This window comes from Esox lucius, chromosome 1, assembly GCF_011004845.1.
Source record: "Esox lucius isolate fEsoLuc1 chromosome 1, fEsoLuc1.pri, whole genome shotgun sequence".
Lineage (NCBI taxonomy): Eukaryota > Metazoa > Chordata > Actinopteri > Esociformes > Esocidae > Esox > Esox lucius.
The window spans coordinates 37,940,911-37,959,828 of record NC_047569.1 but is presented as its reverse complement, the minus strand read 5'-3'; the positions used below and the strand labels follow the sequence as shown (position 1 = coordinate 37,959,828).

Here is an 18,918-nt window from a genome sequence, read left to right as displayed (position 1 = left end):
GGATTCCCTGTGTGCCAGATGAGGCACGTCGATGAGGTTGGTGAGCCGTGGGACTGGAACGGAAAACAACAGCACTTAAACACACACAACCAGAGGTCCTGTCTACGCTTAAGTAGTCAATGTCATGGCAAACTTCAAAGTGACCCAAGACGGCCAGTAGACAGAACAGACAGACGACGTTAGCAGCCACATGCACTGTGAAATGTAAATGAGCCTTCACCGTCGACCGTCGCGGAGCTGCTTCGTCGAGCGTGCCGGCTCTGTGGTCGGGGGACTGGATGATTTGGGATACCGAAGGGGGTCAGTCGGTACGGGGCGCTTTCACGGAAGGGATGAGGCAACACAGTGGCAGAGGGCCACTCTAGGCAAAAGATCACCGCCGTGATTAAAGGGTTAAGCAGCTTTGTCAGCACTGAGCGCATTTGTGGGAGGTGTCAAAACCACCCGACCAGAGGTAATTAAGATTTAAGCCAATGGTGTGGAATCAATTATTGCCCCCGCCTTTAATGTGACTTATAACGTGAACAATTCAATAGAAAAACAAACGGAAACAAACATTTTTAACTCACAATAACCTGGTTGCATAAGGGGGCACACATTTAAACTAATATTTGGTTGAAGCACCTTTTGATTTTATTACAGGACTTGCTGGGTAGGAGTCGATTAGCATGGCCCATCTTGATTTGGCAATATTTGCCCACTCTTCTTTGCAAAAGCGCCCTAAATCTCCCAGATTGTGAGGACATCTCCTGTGCACAGCCCTCATCATATCATCCCACAGATGTTCAATTGGATTCAGGTCTGGGCTCTGGCTGGGCCATTCCAAAACGTTAATCTTCTTCTGGTGAAGCCATGCTTTTGTGGATTTGGAGGTGTGCTTTGGGGCGCTGTCGTTCTGAAAGGTGAACTTCTGCTTCATCTTCAGCTTTCTAATGGACGCTTGAAGGTTGTGTCAAAATTGTGTGGAATTTGGAACTTTCATAATTCCCTCCCCCCTGACTAAGGCACAGGTTCCAGCTGAAGAAAAACAGCCCCAAAGCATGATGCTGCCACCACCACGCTTCACTGTGAGTATGGTGTTCTTTGGGTGATGTGCATTGTTTTTGCACCAAACATACCTTTTGGAATTATGGCCAAAAAGTTAAGAGTCAAGAGTAATCTATGACTGACAATCTAGTCAGAGTAGTTACTTACCCATGTACATCACCAGCACTGACTGCTTCATTATCCATCAACCCCATAATTTAACAGCAATCCACAACAAAGCTTGCCCCTTTTGTCATTCTTCTCACAGGCTGAAACTGATGAAAGGAGTCAATAGGGGCTGAGCGCACGAAATAGCAACCTAAGAGCAGGGTTACCCAATGTCCATAACGAAGGGCCAAAAAAAACATTGTTTCCCCCATCCTGCCCGTCAGGCCTCAAATCAGACAGGGTAGCAGGTGTGCGAAATGTAGACAGAACCAATGTTTTGTCTGACCAGGTCACCCAGCCCTGGTGGACACCAGAGTTACATACTGACCTGCATAGCAGAGATGTTCTTGGAAAGGCATTCTGGGTAACTTAGGTCATGAAGCAAGTTGAGAGAATGCCAAGAGCGTAAAAAGCTCTTCTGTTGTCACGAAGGACTGACATACTTGTGGTTTTCATCCTTTACTAACTACGAGTAAAGGGAGAATGTGTGAAACCAATACCATAAATGCAATCAAGCACAGAAATAAGTCAAAGAAAAAGATTCAATACAAAATGGCAATAATTAACTTGCTTTATTCAAGTCAGCCAACAGAAAATGGTTTTGCTGACAATTAACAGACCTAGGTACCTCGACTGTGGGTTTAAAGCCAACCCTGTCTTTAATTCCTCTGCGTGTTCACTCAGAAATCCACTCCTTCCAATAATGTCATTCACCTTGGTGGTTTAGCAGGAGCAAAACACCCCACACACTCAAGTGGAGGAAGCACAAGGTCATCTGAACCGTCACGCGCACAACTGATGTTGACAGATAAACAGAACTCAACAAGCATTAGAACTGACCCTGGATCAGTAGAACACTGCAAGGGGTGGGCAGGTAACGCTGTACACTGAGGAGCAAAACATGAAGGGACAGCAAATCCTGCTCCAAAACACAAAGGGGTGGGAGCGAGATCAGATTATTTTTCCTAAACGAGGCCTTAATAGGCTGAAAAGGTTTGGGGTCGGACAGCGATCAGATCTTCTGGGGTTTCTTCCAAACCAGATCCATCGTTTTAAACAAAGGGGGGGGGGGGGGGGCAACCAGTTTCTCTCTGGTCAGCTATCGCTGAGTGGTGGATGGAGTCACTCCGTAGTAACAAACAACATCAGGGTCCTGAAGAGTTCGGATAGGTTAGATCGGTCTTTAGGTGATCTCCTTGAAAGCCCTCTTTTCCACATACTTCAACTTGTGTCTCCTCTTGAACCTGTTGGACGATGGGGAACATTAGATGACATCACACCAACTCAATATTCTCTCCAATAAGAAACCAGAACAGGAAGTGTGGAAAAGGCAGCACAGCGTGTCCTCAGCACCCAGGAGGCTGTTAACAACAGCCACCCGAGTTCCATGACTGTCTTCACATTCCCAAAGAAATACTGTGAGCGCAAGGATGAAATCATCACTGGACATGCTGGACTTGACCCACAGGAAAGGACAACAGGAAATTGAACCCATTTAGAATAGAACACTATTCAGGTCAAAGGTCATGAACATACATCACTTCTTACAGGACATCACTGTCCAATGGCAACAAATGTAATCTTCCGGTTGGGAGGTACGACTTAAGATAGAGAAACAGAACTTACTTGGCTCGTTCTCTCGGCTCAATCATGTTCCTCTTCTGCATACTCTTGAAACGGTCCTTGAGGACACTGCCCTCTGGCTGCAGGAAGCAGTAAATTAAACATAAGGAAAATGTCACCAAGCTCATATAAACAGTGGTCTGGTGGACCTCGCGCCATTGACAGGTCAGTGTATATTTAAAAAATTAAATAAAAACAGTTTTGTTAAATTGTACCTTCAGTGTCCGCAGGGATCCAGGAATCTCATCACTCAGTTGAACCTCTAGATCCTGGGCCTGGAACCTGGGGAGAATAGTGGAGGACAAGGTCAGTGCCAGACAGGCAGGCCCAGGGACAGAACAGTCAAACAAAATATTTACACTGCAGCACAGAAGACAAAAAATTACTCAGGATCTGAGGCAAAGTCTGAGAATACATCTACACAACTACAACTCTCTCAATGCCGTGGGACAAGTCACATTAGGCAAATTGTCTGCATAATCTTCAGATTATGTGACCCATCAAGGCCCTGACCTGTCTGGCAGTTTCCAGATGTGTCCTGGCTTGCCTTTTAATCTCTGGACGTAACCAAGCAACACAGTACCAGTGCCAAATTGCATTTTCAGTGGTACGCAAAAGTAAAAAAGGACACGCGCATTTGTCTTTTTGGACAAATTTGAACACATGGAAATCACAGCTAAATGCTAAACATTTATCCATAAAAGTAACCCAATTAAAAAATATATTACAAACTAAACTTTAAAACCACTTATGATTTAAAACAGGAATGCAATTCACATCCGGAAAGGTAGAACACCCTACCTTGAATATCACAAAAAAAGCTAGAAACAGAAATCTTGTGAACCAAAACAGCTTGATTAATTATGCCTATCAGCCTGGTATGGAAAGGAAGAAGCCTCTGCTCTCAAAAAGATTACCAAGAAATGACGGACGTATGCCAGTCAACAAAAAGTTTAAGACCAAAACCACAGAACAACGTACTCCAGACAGATGAGTTGAAGGTGGAGGCGTTTGGCCCCAAAGCCAGATGCCATGATTGGCCAAACAAAACACTGCCTTTGAACAGAACCTCATACCAAGCAAAAAGCATGGAGGCAGTGGCATTATGGTTTGGGGCTGCTTTGCCGCCTCATGGCACGGCCAACATGTCATCATTGAGTCAACCAGGACGTCCATATCTCACGTGACTTCTTGAGAATGTGGCAAAAAGTCAAAAAGCTGAACCAAACATGGTTCTTGTCTCTGTTAATCTGATCAATAAATTGCCAAGTGTAATCTTTCAGTGTAATTCGTTAAAATGGGTTACCTTAATCTGTCAGTGAAGATTACACATCCATGTTCAAATATCTTAAGACTACAAATTTCCAGGGTATGCACTTTTCCCATTTTACCTTGGGTTTATTTGGGAACAGGATAAGGATGTTCCAAGTGAAATCAAGGCGACACTAAGAGCTAGAGTACTGCTTTAATAGACCTTTCAATTTAATGTTTTTTTAAGCCAATCGAGCCTATTATTTATACTGTAGCCAATCTACACCCATGGTGGTGTACAGCTCACTATAGTTGCTGTTGTAAGATTGTGGTCTTACTAAATTCGATCATTTGTTAGCCCATTGATGTTGGTTCCTATCATCCTGGACAAATATCTGTAGCTGCTTCTACACTACGGATCGTTAGATCTCGCTGCTTTTCCCCGCTGGCTAACTGGGTGTTGCCAGCATGGCAGATATGGCATTTATCGTGGTGTTAATCAGCATACTGACTGTACTGGACTCCGGAGAATGTAAGTATTGTTACTCGGTGAGGGCATCTGACAATGTGCTCTCACCTCACTTTGACATTCCATATGCGGGAACCGGTTCGATTTCAAGTAATCCGAACATCCAAGTGCTCATACAATTGTTTCTGGATACGAACATTACGAATTTCTGTTGCTACCAATATCAAATAGTTTTAAATTATTGTTTGGTCTGGAAATATGCCTGCTTGTTTTACTTCCAGTACGTCCTATAAGAAACATCATGCAACTGTTTTGAACAGAGGAGCCTAATCATTCTTTTATTGTTAGTATCTGGTAACGTGCAAACTAATCCTGGCCCCAATAGTTTTATGCTAGATCTTCAAACTCCCTCTGATTTTAAATCTAGATCTGGTCTTGGCATCTTTCATTTAAACGTACATAGCCTGTTGTCCAAAATTGATGGAGTTAGGACTGGGGCTAAATCAACGGATGCTGATAGAATTGTATTTTCTGAAACCTGGCTTGGGATTTCGGTCATTCATAATGATTTTTGTATAAATGGATACAATGTATGTCGCACTGATAGAGTGAAGAAAGGTGGTGGTGTAACAATTTATGTGAAGCGTAAATTCCAGGTAAAAGCTGAAACGTCCCAAACTACTTGTAAACCATTGGAATTTCTGACCTTGTATCAGAGATATTGAAGTCAGCATTTGTTTTACCAAAAGGGGCAATGCCTCTTTTAAACAACTATAGGCAAATTTCGAAGCGGTCACCCTTGACTAAAATCCTTGAAACCCTTGTCAGTGAACAGTTAAGTGTTTTTATATACTCATTCTATGCATCAATCTGGCTTCAGGAAAAAGCATAGCACAGTTACAGCAGCCATGAAGGTCTTAACTGACATCACTACTGCTCTGGATAAGAAACAACATTGTGTCTCACTTTTTAAATAGTTCTCTCAAAGGCTTTTGATACAGTAGATCACACTATACTGAGGCAAAGGCTATCAAGCATAGGTCTTTCTCAGCACGCTGTTTCATGGTTCGCCAACTATTTATCAAATCGAATTCAGTGCACGCAATTTAATGGGCTTGCATCTGATTCACTGTTCTAAATGGTGTTCCCCAGGGCTCTGTACTGGGCCCACTCTTGTAAACTATTTATATAAATTCTCTAGATAAAAATGTACAAAATGCTGAATGCTTATGTTATGACACTGGTTTATTGTTGTGCTTTGACCTTAGAGAAAGCTTTTCAACAATTACAAACTGCATTTAATGCTGTTCAACATACCTTGTGTCAACTGAAATTTGTTCTCAATGAGGACAAAACCAAACAAATGTTGTTCTATAAAACAAAAAGAAACCTAGAAATGTTCCATGTATTACTACCTACCAGGGTAATGTGATGAGACAGTAACTTCATGAAAATATCTTGGATATTTTTTATTGATGACAAACTGCATTTACTTCAACTTGCAAAAAACTTAAATTGAAGTTGGGATTTTATTTTAGACCAAACAAAGCCAGAATTTTTTATTATTTCAGGAAACTTGGCTATACTGGACTATGGTGATATTTTATATATGAATGCCTCTGCTCAGTGTTTGAGATCTATTGACACCCTTTATCATGGAGCATTGAGATTTATCTTGAACTGTCAGGCACTTACACACCATTTCACTTTATATGCTGGAGTTGGATGGTCTTCCCTAGCACCCCGTAGACTTAGCCACTGGTATACCTTTGTTTACAAAGCCATATTGGGTTTACTGCCCTCATATTTATGTTCATTGATCCTTAGAAAAGGAAGAGAATACTGTCTCCACTCACAAGATGTTATTTTACTTACTGTGCCAAACTCAGAATTTTTTTTGGGAAATGTCCCTTCATGTACTCTGCTCCATCAGCTTGGAACACCTTACAAAATCGTTTGAAACTACAAGATCTTGTCTCGCTTAGCTTTTTTAAATCACTGATGATGGACTTGGAATCTGATTCCCTTACTTGTCAATGATTTTAATTAAAGATATATGTCAACATCTGCAGAATAATGGTGTAATTGTCTTACGGTTGTACTGATTATACTTGTATTGTATTCTGAAACATTTTGTTACAACTTACGGCTGCCTTTTGTTAGAAATCAATGGTTACGTATAGTGGTCAAATAATGTAGAAACCGTATCAAATCTAGGGAGAAGTTCGCTCAAGTTTCTTGGAAAACTGCAGCACAGATGTCATTCGGTGAATGTTCCTTTATCTTCTCACTGTAAAGATACTTGCCAGCTAGCCTATACATTAAGGGCGTTTCTACCTAGCAAAGATCATGTTTCTAGAAGTTAACATTCATCCCAGATGGTCACTAAACATTCCTCCCACTAAACACACTCCCAATGAAACGTACATTCATTTTGTAATTTTAACGCTCAGATTTCACACCATTCTTGGCCAGGACGCTCATGGAAAAAACATTTTTAATCTCAATGAGCCTATCCTGGTTAAATAAAGGTTTAATAAAAATAAGAGCAGAAGGAAAGATGCTTTTACCTTGTCAGCCCAGGGATTCAAACCAGGCAACTTATTCAGTTACTATCCCAAGCCTCTTAACCGATAGGCAACCTGTAGGCACCCAAATATCCAGTGAATAGTCAACGCTGAGTAAGAGGTACTCACTTGAGTCTGCCAAGACGTCGGGGCATGGATTTCTCTGCCTCTTGTTTGGCCTTGCGCTGGGTCACCCTCTCTGCGGTCTGCTGCTCGTCCTTCTTCAGGGCCGCCTGAATGGAGCGCAGCTGGAAGAGCTGCTGTTTCCGGCTGGTGAACACCTGTGCCGCCTGCTTCTTTTGCAACTACAGAGTGGGAGAGAGATACGCTGTCAGCCAATGAAGAGCAGGCATGGGCGGGGGGGGGGGGGGCTCTGCAGTCTCGCGTACCTTTAGCTTGTCGGCTCGCTCTCTCTTCCTCTCTTTCTCTGTCTTTTTCTCCTGTGGCAGGCTGCCACGGGTAGACACGCCCCCCGGCTCTTCTGATTCGTACTCTTCATCGTCCTCTTCCACTAGCCCTTCGACTTGTTCCTGAAAGACCGTCTCCTGCAAACAGATAGTCAGGTCAGGGCATGCTCTGGGGTCTCTTCTACGTCAGACTGAATGGGGAGGGGTGCATCGTCAAGGGGAGCGACGTTACTGCCACCCTACCTCTGTGGCGATGTCCTCTCTGTTGACAGCCAGCTGTCTCTCAACCCGCAGCACAGCTTTCTCCTTCTTCACCTCCACCTCATGGGCTTCTAGCAGCAGGGCCTGGGCAGAAGAAGGCACCACAACATGAGCAGGAAACAAAACTCAAATATCACCGGCTCAAACAATGTTGAATAAGCACTGTAGGTTTTAATCACTGCGAGGAGGTGTTACGTTACCTGATGGGAGAAGAAGTCCGGGTTGTAGGAGCCTCCAGGGGCTATGATCTCCACTGCCGGGAGTACAGAGGGCTTTGCATTCAGCTTCTCTGGTCGCTACAAGTGAACAAAACCGCAGAGTAAATATATACACACATTTTCCTGCACCACTACCATACATATGACAAGATTATTAACACGAGGGCAGCATCCTCCCCACCTTCACAAGCTTTTTCCCCGTCTGCTCAAGGAAGTAAGGATCCGCTGTCTCTTTGGCTGCGATAGGAAGATAATGGCCGTCACAAACATGACCAAACACATATTTGAATAAATGCTGTGTATGGATAGTGAAACTCACCACCTTCACCCCACAGGTCATAAAAGGGTCTCTCTGGGAAATTGTTGGCGTCAGTCTCTGCCTTTGGAACTGTAGCTCTGGCCGGTCTGCGGTTCAGGAGCCGCTTCTGTCTCCGTGTCACCACACCCAGGGACGCGAGTTTTGCTGCTTTCTCTGCGATGCGTCTTAGTTTCTTGGCGTTTGGCTGCTGGTGGGCCAAAATACTGGAAAAGAGCAAGGCAGGACCTACGTTTTCAGCAAAGATCTTAAGAAAAGGGGACACTTGACTGAGTGTACAACCACAACTTCCTACGATAATGAGGAAATGGCTTCCGAAATGAAGTGGCGATAAACCCCAAGTGGATTTCACTATTATACACTTAACTCCAGCAACAGTAAATAGCTCACAAAGTTTAATTATCAGTGAAAACTACCCAGAACAGGCCCTCCAGCGTGTTGTCCTCAGTACCCAGGAGGCTGTTAACAACAGCCACCCGAGTTCCATGACTGTCTTCACATTCCCGAAGAAATACTGTGAGCGCAAGGATGGAATCATCACTGGACATGCTGACTTGACCCACAGGAAATGGCTAGCAAGGCCTACACAAGAAACTGTAATGATGACTGAATACGCAAAAACTATCTGGGCAAGATTGAGGGTAAAGGTCAGATTACTTCAGATGAACTCACTCTTTGGGCGGAGGGACGAGGGAGTCATGTTGTAGTATCAGATCAATCCTCAGTGGTCGTGACTTGGACTTCTTCCCTTTATGGTCTTGTTGGACTTCTGGCATGACAAAAATATTTAAGAAATGTACAATCATCCCCAAACAATATTGTCAACATACATATGATACCATTGCAGATTACCTGGCTGAATTTTTCTTTTCGGTTCTCCAATGTCCCAAAAAAACAGACTTTCATCTGTCCGCTCTGATATCAATCCGCTGTTAAATACAAAGTGGTTTAATCGTTTAAAGGATGTATTAAATATTTTGAAATATAGTTCCCAGTATGGTGGAGATAGTGTTATATTAAGGACATAACGAGTATTCAACTGCTTAGAGTAGTGGGTTTTGAAGTTTAATCAAAGTTTTATTGATTAGGTTTGTGTTAAGGACGGTAAAACTGTAGCTAGCAAGAGCTAACTTAAAGGCGAAATCTAACCAAGTACCCTGGCCAGTGAAACTAACATTAACAACCCTGTGTGGTATTTAACTCACTGCCGCTAACGTTAGTTTGCCAGACAGTTCCATATGTTCTAGATTTGGGCTTAGATTTAATAAATTGGCTTAGGTGACTAGTTAGCTCCATTGCTAGCAGGTATTGGAAAACACATGTTACTCACCCAGCAGCCCTTTCCTGAAGCCTCACGTCATCCAAAAACTCTTCGACATCTTGAATATCGCTGTGTTTGTTCCAATTCTTTTTCTTATTCTTATTTACTCGCTTTCTCCTGCCACTGTTCAAGTCCTCTGACTGTTTGAATCCTATGAAACCCGGCTGCGACGCTGCCACGCGTTTGAGTCTTTTGACCGACGCCATGCTGCATTGCTGGATCCCTTAAGGATGATGACGTATAGTGTTCCTGTTCTGAGGTTCACCACGAGATGGCCACTGTCGCCACCTTGAGGTCAGCTTGTGTAAAAAACACCTCTGTAAATTAGATAATGATCAGCGTGTACAATTACGATTATGTAAAGGTCTTGTAATTTTTTTTTGTGTATATAAAATATATATATATATATAATACAATTTCCACCAAATAAATGTTGGTTACAATACACAAACCTTTCAAGAACTGCACTTTAAGAAAAAAATAAGTATTTTCTTTACATTAAAAGACCAAATAGTCTTTACAAATATAGAAATGCAGTAATAGCTATTTTTGCAGTTGTAGCTATTTTGTCTACATTCACAGTGTCACCTGAGTTTCATAAGACACCTACAAGTAGTCCATAATTGCCATACATTTTAATGATCATTATCTGCCTATACAATAAACAGAAATATCACTAGTATTGTCTTTTATGAAATATATGAGTTTCTGCATTTCTTGATCATTTTATTTTGAGATGATAGATGATTGATTGAATAGGGCAATCAATAAACGTGGTTCGTCTCTCTCTTGTCTCAGCAGATGCATTGTGGGTAACCTGCCATTTTAACACAATATATGACTCCATTCTGTTGTGAGAACAACGCAATAAATACGGACACGAGACCAGATACAGCTTTTTAACACTATCGTATCAAAGGTAAGTGTCACTTTAGATTTTTTTTTTTTATTTGTGATTTTTTACTTTTTGTTTTTAGACAATACTTTTGAAACTCAATCATATGAAAACACAAGCCCGACGACCGAAAAGCAAGCTGTATAATCTGCTTGAAGAGAACAGACCAAAAACACTCCTGGACAGAATTTGACACGGTTATTCAGCCGTTCTGAGTGATCTTCCGATTACGGAAGTTTCTCAATAGATGTTAAAGGGTGTGTAATAGTCTTTAAATTGTGTTTTTTAATTCAGATCTGCAGTGATCTCGATTAAATATGGTTCTAATTGTTACCCTCTTGTTACACACATTCGAATTTTCCTTTCCGTTTACATTCCTGTTACAACAGCCATCGTCTCCAGTACGCAAGGGGCGGGAACCTATTTGGTGACAAAACATAGATCATTTGCGGATTGGGGGAAAATCCCGCCCCTCTGAAATTGTTGGTGGTCGCTATTGGTAGTTGAAATTAAGCATTTACGCTCCAATTCGCTCACATGGACATCATGTTTTACGATTTGCATATATTTTTCTTGCCCAAGTACATTGGATGAGAGGATTTCACTGGTTGGATACAGTGTAATCAATAATGAATAGACCGAAGACGCACTTGTTGAATTAGTGGAGATAAATACAAGGAAACCATTTCAACCAAACTGTCTTGTGAAAGCTTGGCATTCAAAAATATGACTCTAAATCAATTTTCTTCACTTCTATAATTCTGTGAAATCTCTCCCTATCCTCCCAAAAATGCTCAAAAAAATTAATAAAAAAGTTTATCTACAGAAAGGTCTGCAGGTGTATGGTATGTGTATGCTTGCTAGTTTCGTTTCTTAATCGAAAGGCATAGCAGCTTTGCATTAAAACACTTTATGAAAAAGTGCAATGGTGAGTAAGTTACTCTGCCAGGTGAAAACCAGGAGACTTGGTTTTATCGCTAGCAGACAAACCTGTTTCATCCTGTCTCTCGTCTTAACATTAAATGTAACTTTTTTTAGTTGGTTACAATCATGTCACAATTTCCTCTTTTAGATCAGGGGGATTTTTTGGAGCCATGGCCCGTACTAAGCAGACAGCCCGTAAATCTACTGGAGGCAAAGCCCCACGTAAGCAGCTGGCCACCAAAGCTGCCCGCAAGAGTGCCCCTTCAACTGGTGGGGTCAAGAAGCCCCATCGCTACAGGTGAGGGAATGGGCAAAATGTGCCATGAATGAATACAAAGGCTTTGGTCTAACTGGGGTATATTTGCACGGCCAAACAGTTTTAGCTGCAAAATGTCCAGTCAAACAATTTCTATTGACAGATTCGAGTAGGTCCTTCCTGATTATATTATTCATGACTAAACATTTTACAACTGAAAAATGTTTGTGGAATGAAGAGACCTTGGTGTCCTGGTCTCCCCTTCTGAATATTTTATGTAGTTAAACTATCCTGGTGTTTGTTTCCCTCCAGACCCGGTACCGTGGCCCTTCGTGAGATCCGTCGGTACCAGAAGTCCACTGAGCTGCTGATTCGCAAGCTGCCCTTCCAGCGCCTCGTGAGAGAAATCGCCCAGGACTTCAAGACCGACCTGCGTTTCCAGAGCGCGGCCATTGGAGCCCTGCAGGTCGGCATGTTCATTAATGTTTGAGCCTTTGAACCAAGTTGGGGATATCAACTAATACAGGCCTTCGTTCTCCCTTCTGTCTGCAGGAGGCCAGCGAGGCTTACCTGGTGGGTCTGTTTGAGGACACCAACCTGTGCGCCATCCATGCCAAGCGTGTCACCATCATGCCCAAAGACATCCAGCTGGCACGCCGTATCCGTGGGGAGCGTGCTTAGACGTGCCCCCCCTCCCCAATTCACTCAGCACCTCTTTTGCCTCTTTTCCTTAAGTAGCTTGAGTTGAGTAACGTGACAAGTAGAGTTGGTAGTCTTGTCCCCCTTTGTTCTCTTTGCAGCAGACTCTTAGGGTATCATGTGTCTGTTTAGGGCTGACCTGTCACACTTTGTGTATGCAAATCAGAACGGCAAATGGTGCATGCATGAAGCATCTCTAGGGCAAGCAGTTTTCTTCTCCTACCATCAGCAATGCTATTATATTACAATGGGGTTGTTTCTTTGTTATACCATACATTGTCTTTTTACATATACCCTTTGTTTTTGTACAATACAGCATTTATACTGTTTACAGGATACATTTACAAATAGTTAATTCTGTTCTCAAATTGAGAGAAATTAATAAAAAATACACTGCATGTTTAAAAAAATTAAGCGAAGGCCTATATGTAGCATAACGTTTGTATTTCTCCCATGTTTTATCCAGGAAATACTTTAGTTCCTCTCTCAGGTTGACATTATACCCTTTTTTTACTGGTTTTGATTTGATAATCTGTAATTTTTAAAGCAGACATTTGTAATATCCTGAATTCTCATACAAAGGTAATTAATAAACGGATGTTCCACAAAATTATGCTGTTGGCAATGATATTTTATTGAGAAATTTCAGAATTGTGATACGTTTCTGTAATTTCAACTGTCAGTTATTGTAAATGTCAACATAAGTTTGTACACTCATCTTTTGTTGACTCCAATAAAGATAGGTTTCCATTATTTATTGAGAAAGTTTATGCTATTATGCACATTAACATCCAAGATCAAACAATTCCGTTGCTTAATTATTTGAAACGTGTTTGTATGTATCTGTATAGGTGATAATTTGAAGTTTATCTTCTCTTACTGTGTATTTCTTGATGTGGTTCTGTGTTGACTCCACTTCCTGAAAACCCCTTTAGCCAGGTTTTCGTTGAAAATAAGAATTCGTTCTTAATTGACGTAAATAACAAAATAAAACGGTGATGGAGTACTTAATTCCCATTCACATACATGAACCTGCATGGGATAATCTCGTTGAATAGTTTGGCGTGTGTATGGCACGTTTACGACAATTTAAAAACTTAAAACTAAACAAAACAAGAGAAATGTTTGTATACACTGGTGCATTGTGGGAGAAATGATTGACATAGCCGCCATTTTCCCGCTGGACGCTTGTTCCCATTGTGGATACAAGGAAGAAATACTGACACGGCTAGTCAAGCTAAACATTTCTCACATCGTTTAAAACCGCTTTTGGTGTAGGTAAGTCATATATACTCGACTGCTTATAATTTAGATGAACTTCAGATTTGAAAAGTTTCACATTGCTTTAATTCCGGTGTGATTTTGATAAAAAAATCGTTTAATTTTCGTCGTAGAGAAAAATAACAAACCCGACTGTCGAAGCGACACGGAATTGCAGCCTTTTCTACGCCTAGTACAGACGGAGAAAATGCTGTTTCAAATTATGCGCGGGTTCGCTTCGTTTGTACGCGGGCATTAGGGGTCGAACTCCGTTACTGTGCCTATTTACGAGTTCCCTGAGATGTCTTCTTTATTGTATTTTAGTCGTTTGATGAGATAGCCAAACAATTGTTTGTATAAATATCAAAGTTTTAGGGCTACTCATTTGCTCTTCTACCTTGAGTCTTTATCCCGGTTGCGCATCAAGCAGCCGCCATCATCACAGTTGAGTGGGCGGGGCACCAACAAATTCAGAGCGCGATAGATCCCGCCTCTGCTTGACTGAGTATACCCTGATTGGCCTTAGTAAGAATGTTTACTCAATGGGATTTCGTGTCCAGCCAATGCTGTGGTCTTTCCCGTTGAATGATTTATTAGTCTACTGTCGAGTTTGATTGGGGGATTCAGGTTATTGCTTCCTCTCTGGTGTCGGTTCCAGATGTAAATCGATGTGTGAATGCTGAGAAATTCTGTACTGTATACTGTTTATAATACTGTTTAATGGAAGTTCTACATCTTTGTGGAACTTTTAATTTGTAGATAACTGATGAACAAAAGTCCGGCGACAATAACATCAGATTGAACTGCGCCAACCAAAAGTTTACATTTTAAATTGGTCATTGTTTCTCATGCCTGGTTCTCCCCTCTTCAGGTGATTTTTTTTTGGAGCCATGGCCCGTACTAAGCAGACAGCCCGTAAATCTACTGGAGGCAAAGCCCCACGTAAGCAGCTGGCCACCAAAGCTGCCCGCAAGAGTGCCCCTTCAACTGGTGGGGTCAAGAAGCCCCATCGCTACAGGTGAGTGAGAGTTGGGTGTTACCAGAGACGCGCCCTATGTCCCTGAGCCAGACTTTAGTGGTGGCTCTTATGACACCAGTATTCAGACTGGGGATGGGGATGATGTGTTGAACAGCTAACGGTGTCCTTCACATTTTAAACCATTTTGTATTCAGATTGGGCCTTTGTCCATTTTTGTGTCGTATTGTTTTATTAGTTTTATTATTTTTGTCTGTTGCAGTTTTGTCGATAGTGTAATAGTTATTCAATAAGTGTATGTTCAGGCGTGATATAATGGACAGACATTACAAAACATCGTCCGATTTGTTTTTAAGGATATTAGCTATCGGTATATGCCAAGAGCTTTCTCGTTGGTGGATCCCTAATTTTAGACCCAAAGCACTTTTTCACTCCTCCCTTGTAATTGGCTGATTAAGGTCACTGATTAGTTAGGAAATCCCCACGCCTGGTTGTCTGTGCTTTTACTGGACAACAATGAAAGTTGAAAGTAGAAACCAAACCTATGCAGGTTGAGTTCAACACACTTAGTCTGAAGGGTTTTATTTGATCTTCAATTCTGGATATTGGTGACAAATCCATTCAGCGGTAGAACTAGTACTCATTGGTTCCGTGTCCCTCCAGGCCCGGTACCGTGGCCCTGCGTGAGATCCGTCGGTACCAGAAGTCCACTGAGCTGCTGATTCGCAAGCTGCCCTTCCAGCGCCTCGTGAGGGAAATCGCACAGGACTTCAAGACCGACCTGCGTTTCCAGAGCGCGGCCATTGGAGCCCTTCAGGTCGGTACCTCAGTGTCGTCCCAACTAGGGGACGGGCATTCATAGTTACAGGGGCACACAGTCGCACAACTCCAGTTTGGGACAGATAAATAATGATCAAGGAATCCCTTGAACTAGTGGTTGCTGGACCGTGATTGTTAGTGTGTCTCAAAATAGCCTTTCCCCTGCGTCGACTGTTTTTAGAATTGTTTTTTCGGATAACCCTAACCCCCACTGTGTCACGCAGGAGGCCAGCGAGGCTTACCTGGTGGGTCTGTTCGAGGACACCAACCTGTGCGCCATCCATGCCAAGCGTGTCACCATCATGCCCAAAGACATCCAGCTGGCACGCCGTATCCGCGGGGAGCGTGCTTAGACGGGCGACCCCCCCCCCCCCCCTCGATTCACCCCCTCTCTCCTGTCTGTCTTTCCCTCCCTTTGACGCCCTCTGTTCTTATGTTGGTAGTGACTAGAGAAATAATGATTATAATGAAAATAATGTGTAGAGTCGTGTTTTCTTAGTGCTTTCGGCAGCAGGCTACGATAGGGTACTTTCTTTGGTGCATGTACCTGTCTGTTGCTGGTCAGACCCTGCACCCAACACCTAATGTGGACGCCTCTCCAACCATGGCCACGCTCTTCAGCGCTGCAGATAGAAATTACACAAGTAGAGCCGCGTTTGCTTGTTTTCCGCTCACTGTGGAGGCGTGACCTCTCTATGTAGTGTCTTTCCACCTGATCGTCTTTACAAGCACGCTGTGTTGCGAATGACTGGCCACCGCCGGGCCGTTGTCACGGTGAAATGGCGAGAGGCTCGTGGGAATAAATATAATGTAGGCTTTTGTCTGCAGAGGAGGGGAGTAACTCCTTTCGGTGGATGCATGAACAGCCCTAGTGTCCTCCCTCCCGACCCCCACACTGCCAGCGAAAAGAGAGCTGGTATCTTTCAAAGCAACGTGGAGGTGTGTTAGTCCCCTCTGCCTTCTGTGTGAGTGTAGATTCTGATCAGCACGGCAAAATTGTATACACTTCAAAAACATCTCTGGAGCAATTGTTTTATAATTACAATATTGATCATCACTGTCGTGGTTGTGTTGACAATTTATTTCTTTTTTTATTGCGTATACACGTTTTTTCATAATGGAATGATGTTTGTGAATAAATCAATGACATGAAGATGGGAGTGAGCGGGGTTCGAAAACATTTTGTACAGAAAAACAAATCCACGTAAGCTATGGTTTCTACAGGTGTAGAAGCTTGTGATTTATTTTGGCTGGGGACTCTTAAAATAAAATGTTTGCTCTCATTTCATTGCTTATCTGATTAATGCTATTGTGTCTTCTCTTCATCTTTGACATTTGGATTCTTGATTTAGTAATTTGAGACACCATCTTTGGGATTACTTCGGAGGGGCATTGTTGGGAGGTTTATGGATCTTTGGTCAATGCTCACCTTTAAAACAAAACTAGAGTAACTGGTTAAGCTGTTAAAGTAAACATGTATGTGCATGTAATGTGAGCTAAAAATGAAAATGGGATGTTCAGGGACTTGTAGACCTCCACCATTCACTTCACTCTCCAGATACTACACATGTGTAACGTTTCTCAGGTTGACGTGTCGCCCTTTTAACTTAAATCATTTTTATTTCATTATTTGAATTTGAAATGTTGAGATGTTAAAATTAAACTATGTTTGTAATTTCCAGATTTCTCATATAAGGTTGTAATAAATGGATGTTACACATGTACATCGGTCTTCTGTCCACTTACTGTTAATCATTCAAATGGTTTTTGTTTTGGCCAGAACCATGAAAAAACTCTCCTTTGATTGAACATGCATTATGTTTTGGCATATTTTGGTAAGGCATTCATTTATAATTTAAAATGAAGATACTGTCACAATCTGGTGTTCTAGTTATGTTTACTTGCAGAAATTCTTAGAGATTAATCTGTGAGGTTTATTTAAAAGACAATGGCAAAATGAATGATCGTATGTAAATAAACAGTACTGGTCAAAAGTTTAGTCACACCCATTTACTTTAAAAAGTTTAGACACTCCCAAAATTTGACTTGTACTGTCTATAAAAAAATTGTTATTTTGAGGAATTTCGCTGACATGACCAATCATGAGTTCTTTGGTAATTTAAAACACACAATTATTATACAGGTGCTGGTCATAAATTTGAATATCATCAAAAAGTTGATTTATTTCAGTAATTCCATTCAAAAAGTGAAACTTTTTATATTCATTCATATTATATTCATTCATTCCACACAGACTGATATATTTCAAATGTTTATTTATTTTAATTGTGATGATTATAACTGACAACTAATGAAAATCCCAAATTCAGCATCTCAGAAAATTTGAATATTACTTAAGACTAATAAAAAGAAAATATTTTTAGAAATGTTGGCCAATTGAAAAGTATGAGCATCAAAAGTACATGTACAGCACTCAATACTTAGTTGGGGCTCCTTTTGCCTGAATTACTTGAGCAATGCTGAGTGGCATGGAGTCGATCAGTCCGTGGCACTGCTCAGGTGTTATGAGAGCCCAGGTTGCTCTGATAGTGGCTTTCAGCTCTTCTGCATTGTTGGGTTTGGCGTATCGCATTTTCCTCTTCACAATACCCCATAGATTTACTATAGGGTTAAGGTCAGGCGAGTTTGCTGGCCAATTAAGAACAGGGATACCATGGTCCTTAAACCAGGTACTGGTATCTTTGGCACTGTGTGCAGTTGCCAAGTCCTGTTGGAAAATGAAATCTGCTTCTCTATAAAGTTGGTCAGCTGCAGGAAGCATGAAGTGCTCTAGAAACTTCCTTGTAGATGGCTGTGTTGACCTTGGACTTCAGAAAACACAGTGGACCAACACCAGCAGATGACATGGCACCCCAAACCATCACTGACTGTGGAAACTTTACCCTGGACTTCAAGCAATGTGGATTCTGTGCCTCTCCTCTCTTCCTCCAGACTCTGGGACCTTGATTTCCAGAGGAAATGCTAAATTTACCTACATCAGAGAACATAACTCAGCAGCAGTCCAGTCCTTTTTGTCTTTAGCCCAGACGTGACGCTTCTGACGCTGCGTCTTGTTCAAGAGTGGCTTGACACCAGGAATGCGACAGCTGAAACCCATTTCTTGCATACGTCTCTGCGTGGTGGTTCTTGAAGCACTGACTCCCCCACATTTTTTAATGGGTTTTGTTTCACAATCCTCTCCAGGGTGCGGTTATCCCTATTACTTGTACACTTTTTTTCTACCACACCTTTTCCTTCCCTTCGCCTCTCTATTAATGTGCTTGGACACAGAGCTCTGTGAACAGCCAGCCTCTTTAGCTATGGCCTTTTGTGTCTTGCCCTCCTTGTGCAAGGTGTCAATGGTCGTCTTTTGGACAGCTGTCAAGTCAACAGTCTTCCCCATGATTGTGTTGCCTACATAACTAGACTGAGAGACCATTTAAAGGCCTTTGCAGGTGTTTT

The 18,918-nt window shown here is 42.0% G+C and overlaps 3 protein-coding genes across 6 annotated transcripts; 2 read left to right on the top strand and 1 right to left on the bottom strand.

Annotated features, from left to right (window-relative positions):
- Positions 1–1,747: 1,747 nt before the first annotated feature.
- Positions 1,748–14,097, bottom strand: nop53 (NOP53 ribosome biogenesis factor). Of its 2 annotated transcripts, none has more exons than XM_010898652.5 (13): positions 14,059–14,097; positions 9,637–9,944; positions 9,159–9,235; positions 8,979–9,072; positions 8,310–8,512; positions 8,172–8,227; positions 7,973–8,068; positions 7,755–7,856; positions 7,494–7,649; positions 7,234–7,409; positions 3,033–3,099; positions 2,821–2,897; positions 1,748–2,438 (listed from the first exon to the last, which is right to left on the bottom strand). In XM_010898652.5, the coding sequence occupies exons 2-13, from the start codon at positions 9,831–9,833 to the stop codon at positions 2,378–2,380; spliced, it is 1,362 nt and encodes a 453-aa protein (XP_010896954.1). In that variant the 5' UTR covers positions 9,834–9,944; positions 14,059–14,097; the 3' UTR covers positions 1,748–2,377. The 2 variants fall into 2 exon arrangements, with proteins under 2 accessions (XP_010896954.1, XP_012990762.1); XM_013135308.4 differs by having other exon boundaries at positions 8,979–9,075; positions 14,059–14,095.
- LOC105026878 (histone H3.3A) lies at positions 10,416–13,014 on the top strand. Of its 2 annotated transcripts, none has more exons than XM_013135311.3 (4): positions 10,416–10,546; positions 11,595–11,744; positions 12,015–12,168; positions 12,255–13,014. In XM_013135311.3, the coding sequence occupies exons 2-4, from the start codon at positions 11,617–11,619 to the stop codon at positions 12,381–12,383; spliced, it is 411 nt and encodes a 136-aa protein (XP_012990765.1). In that variant the 5' UTR covers positions 10,416–10,546; positions 11,595–11,616; the 3' UTR covers positions 12,384–13,014. The 2 variants fall into 2 exon arrangements, with proteins under 2 accessions (XP_012990765.1, XP_019902611.1); XM_020047052.2 differs by lacking the exon at positions 10,416–10,546 and adding an exon at positions 10,712–10,779.
- LOC105026877 (histone H3.3A) lies at positions 13,555–17,180 on the top strand. 2 transcript variants are annotated; one of them, XM_010898653.5, is made up of 4 exons: positions 13,555–13,679; positions 14,533–14,679; positions 15,301–15,454; positions 15,681–17,180. In XM_010898653.5, the coding sequence occupies exons 2-4, from the start codon at positions 14,552–14,554 to the stop codon at positions 15,807–15,809; spliced, it is 411 nt and encodes a 136-aa protein (XP_010896955.1). In that variant the 5' UTR covers positions 13,555–13,679; positions 14,533–14,551; the 3' UTR covers positions 15,810–17,180. The 2 variants fall into 2 exon arrangements, with proteins under 2 accessions (XP_010896955.1, XP_019902621.1); XM_020047062.3 differs by having other exon boundaries at positions 13,569–13,675.
- The last annotated feature ends 1,738 nt before the right edge of the window (positions 17,181–18,918 follow it).

Bases quoted from the DNA above. Each gene is read 5' to 3' on its own strand.
- nop53 (XM_013135308.4), bottom strand. From the start codon at position 9,833: ATGGCGTCGGTCAAAAGACTCAAACGCGTGGCAGCGTCGCAGCCGGGT. The intron at 8,513-8,978 runs GTGAGTTCATCT...GCTCTTTTCCAG, and splicing joins CTCGTCCCTCCGCCCAAAGA to TATTTTGGCCCACCAGCAGC. The intron at 7,410-7,493 runs GTACGCGAGACT...CCCACTCTGTAG, and splicing joins AGCGAGCCGACAAGCTAAAG to TTGCAAAAGAAGCAGGCGGC.
- LOC105026878 (XM_013135311.3), top strand. From the start codon at position 11,617: ATGGCCCGTACTAAGCAGACAGCCCGTAAATCTACTGGAGGCAAAGCC. The intron at 11,745-12,014 runs GTGAGGGAATGG...GTTTCCCTCCAG, and splicing joins AAGAAGCCCCATCGCTACAG to ACCCGGTACCGTGGCCCTTC. The intron at 12,169-12,254 runs GTCGGCATGTTC...TTCTGTCTGCAG, and splicing joins CGGCCATTGGAGCCCTGCAG to GAGGCCAGCGAGGCTTACCT.
- LOC105026877 (XM_010898653.5), top strand. From the start codon at position 14,552: ATGGCCCGTACTAAGCAGACAGCCCGTAAATCTACTGGAGGCAAAGCC. The intron at 14,680-15,300 runs GTGAGTGAGAGT...GTGTCCCTCCAG, and splicing joins AAGAAGCCCCATCGCTACAG to GCCCGGTACCGTGGCCCTGC. The intron at 15,455-15,680 runs GTCGGTACCTCA...TGTGTCACGCAG, and splicing joins CGGCCATTGGAGCCCTTCAG to GAGGCCAGCGAGGCTTACCT.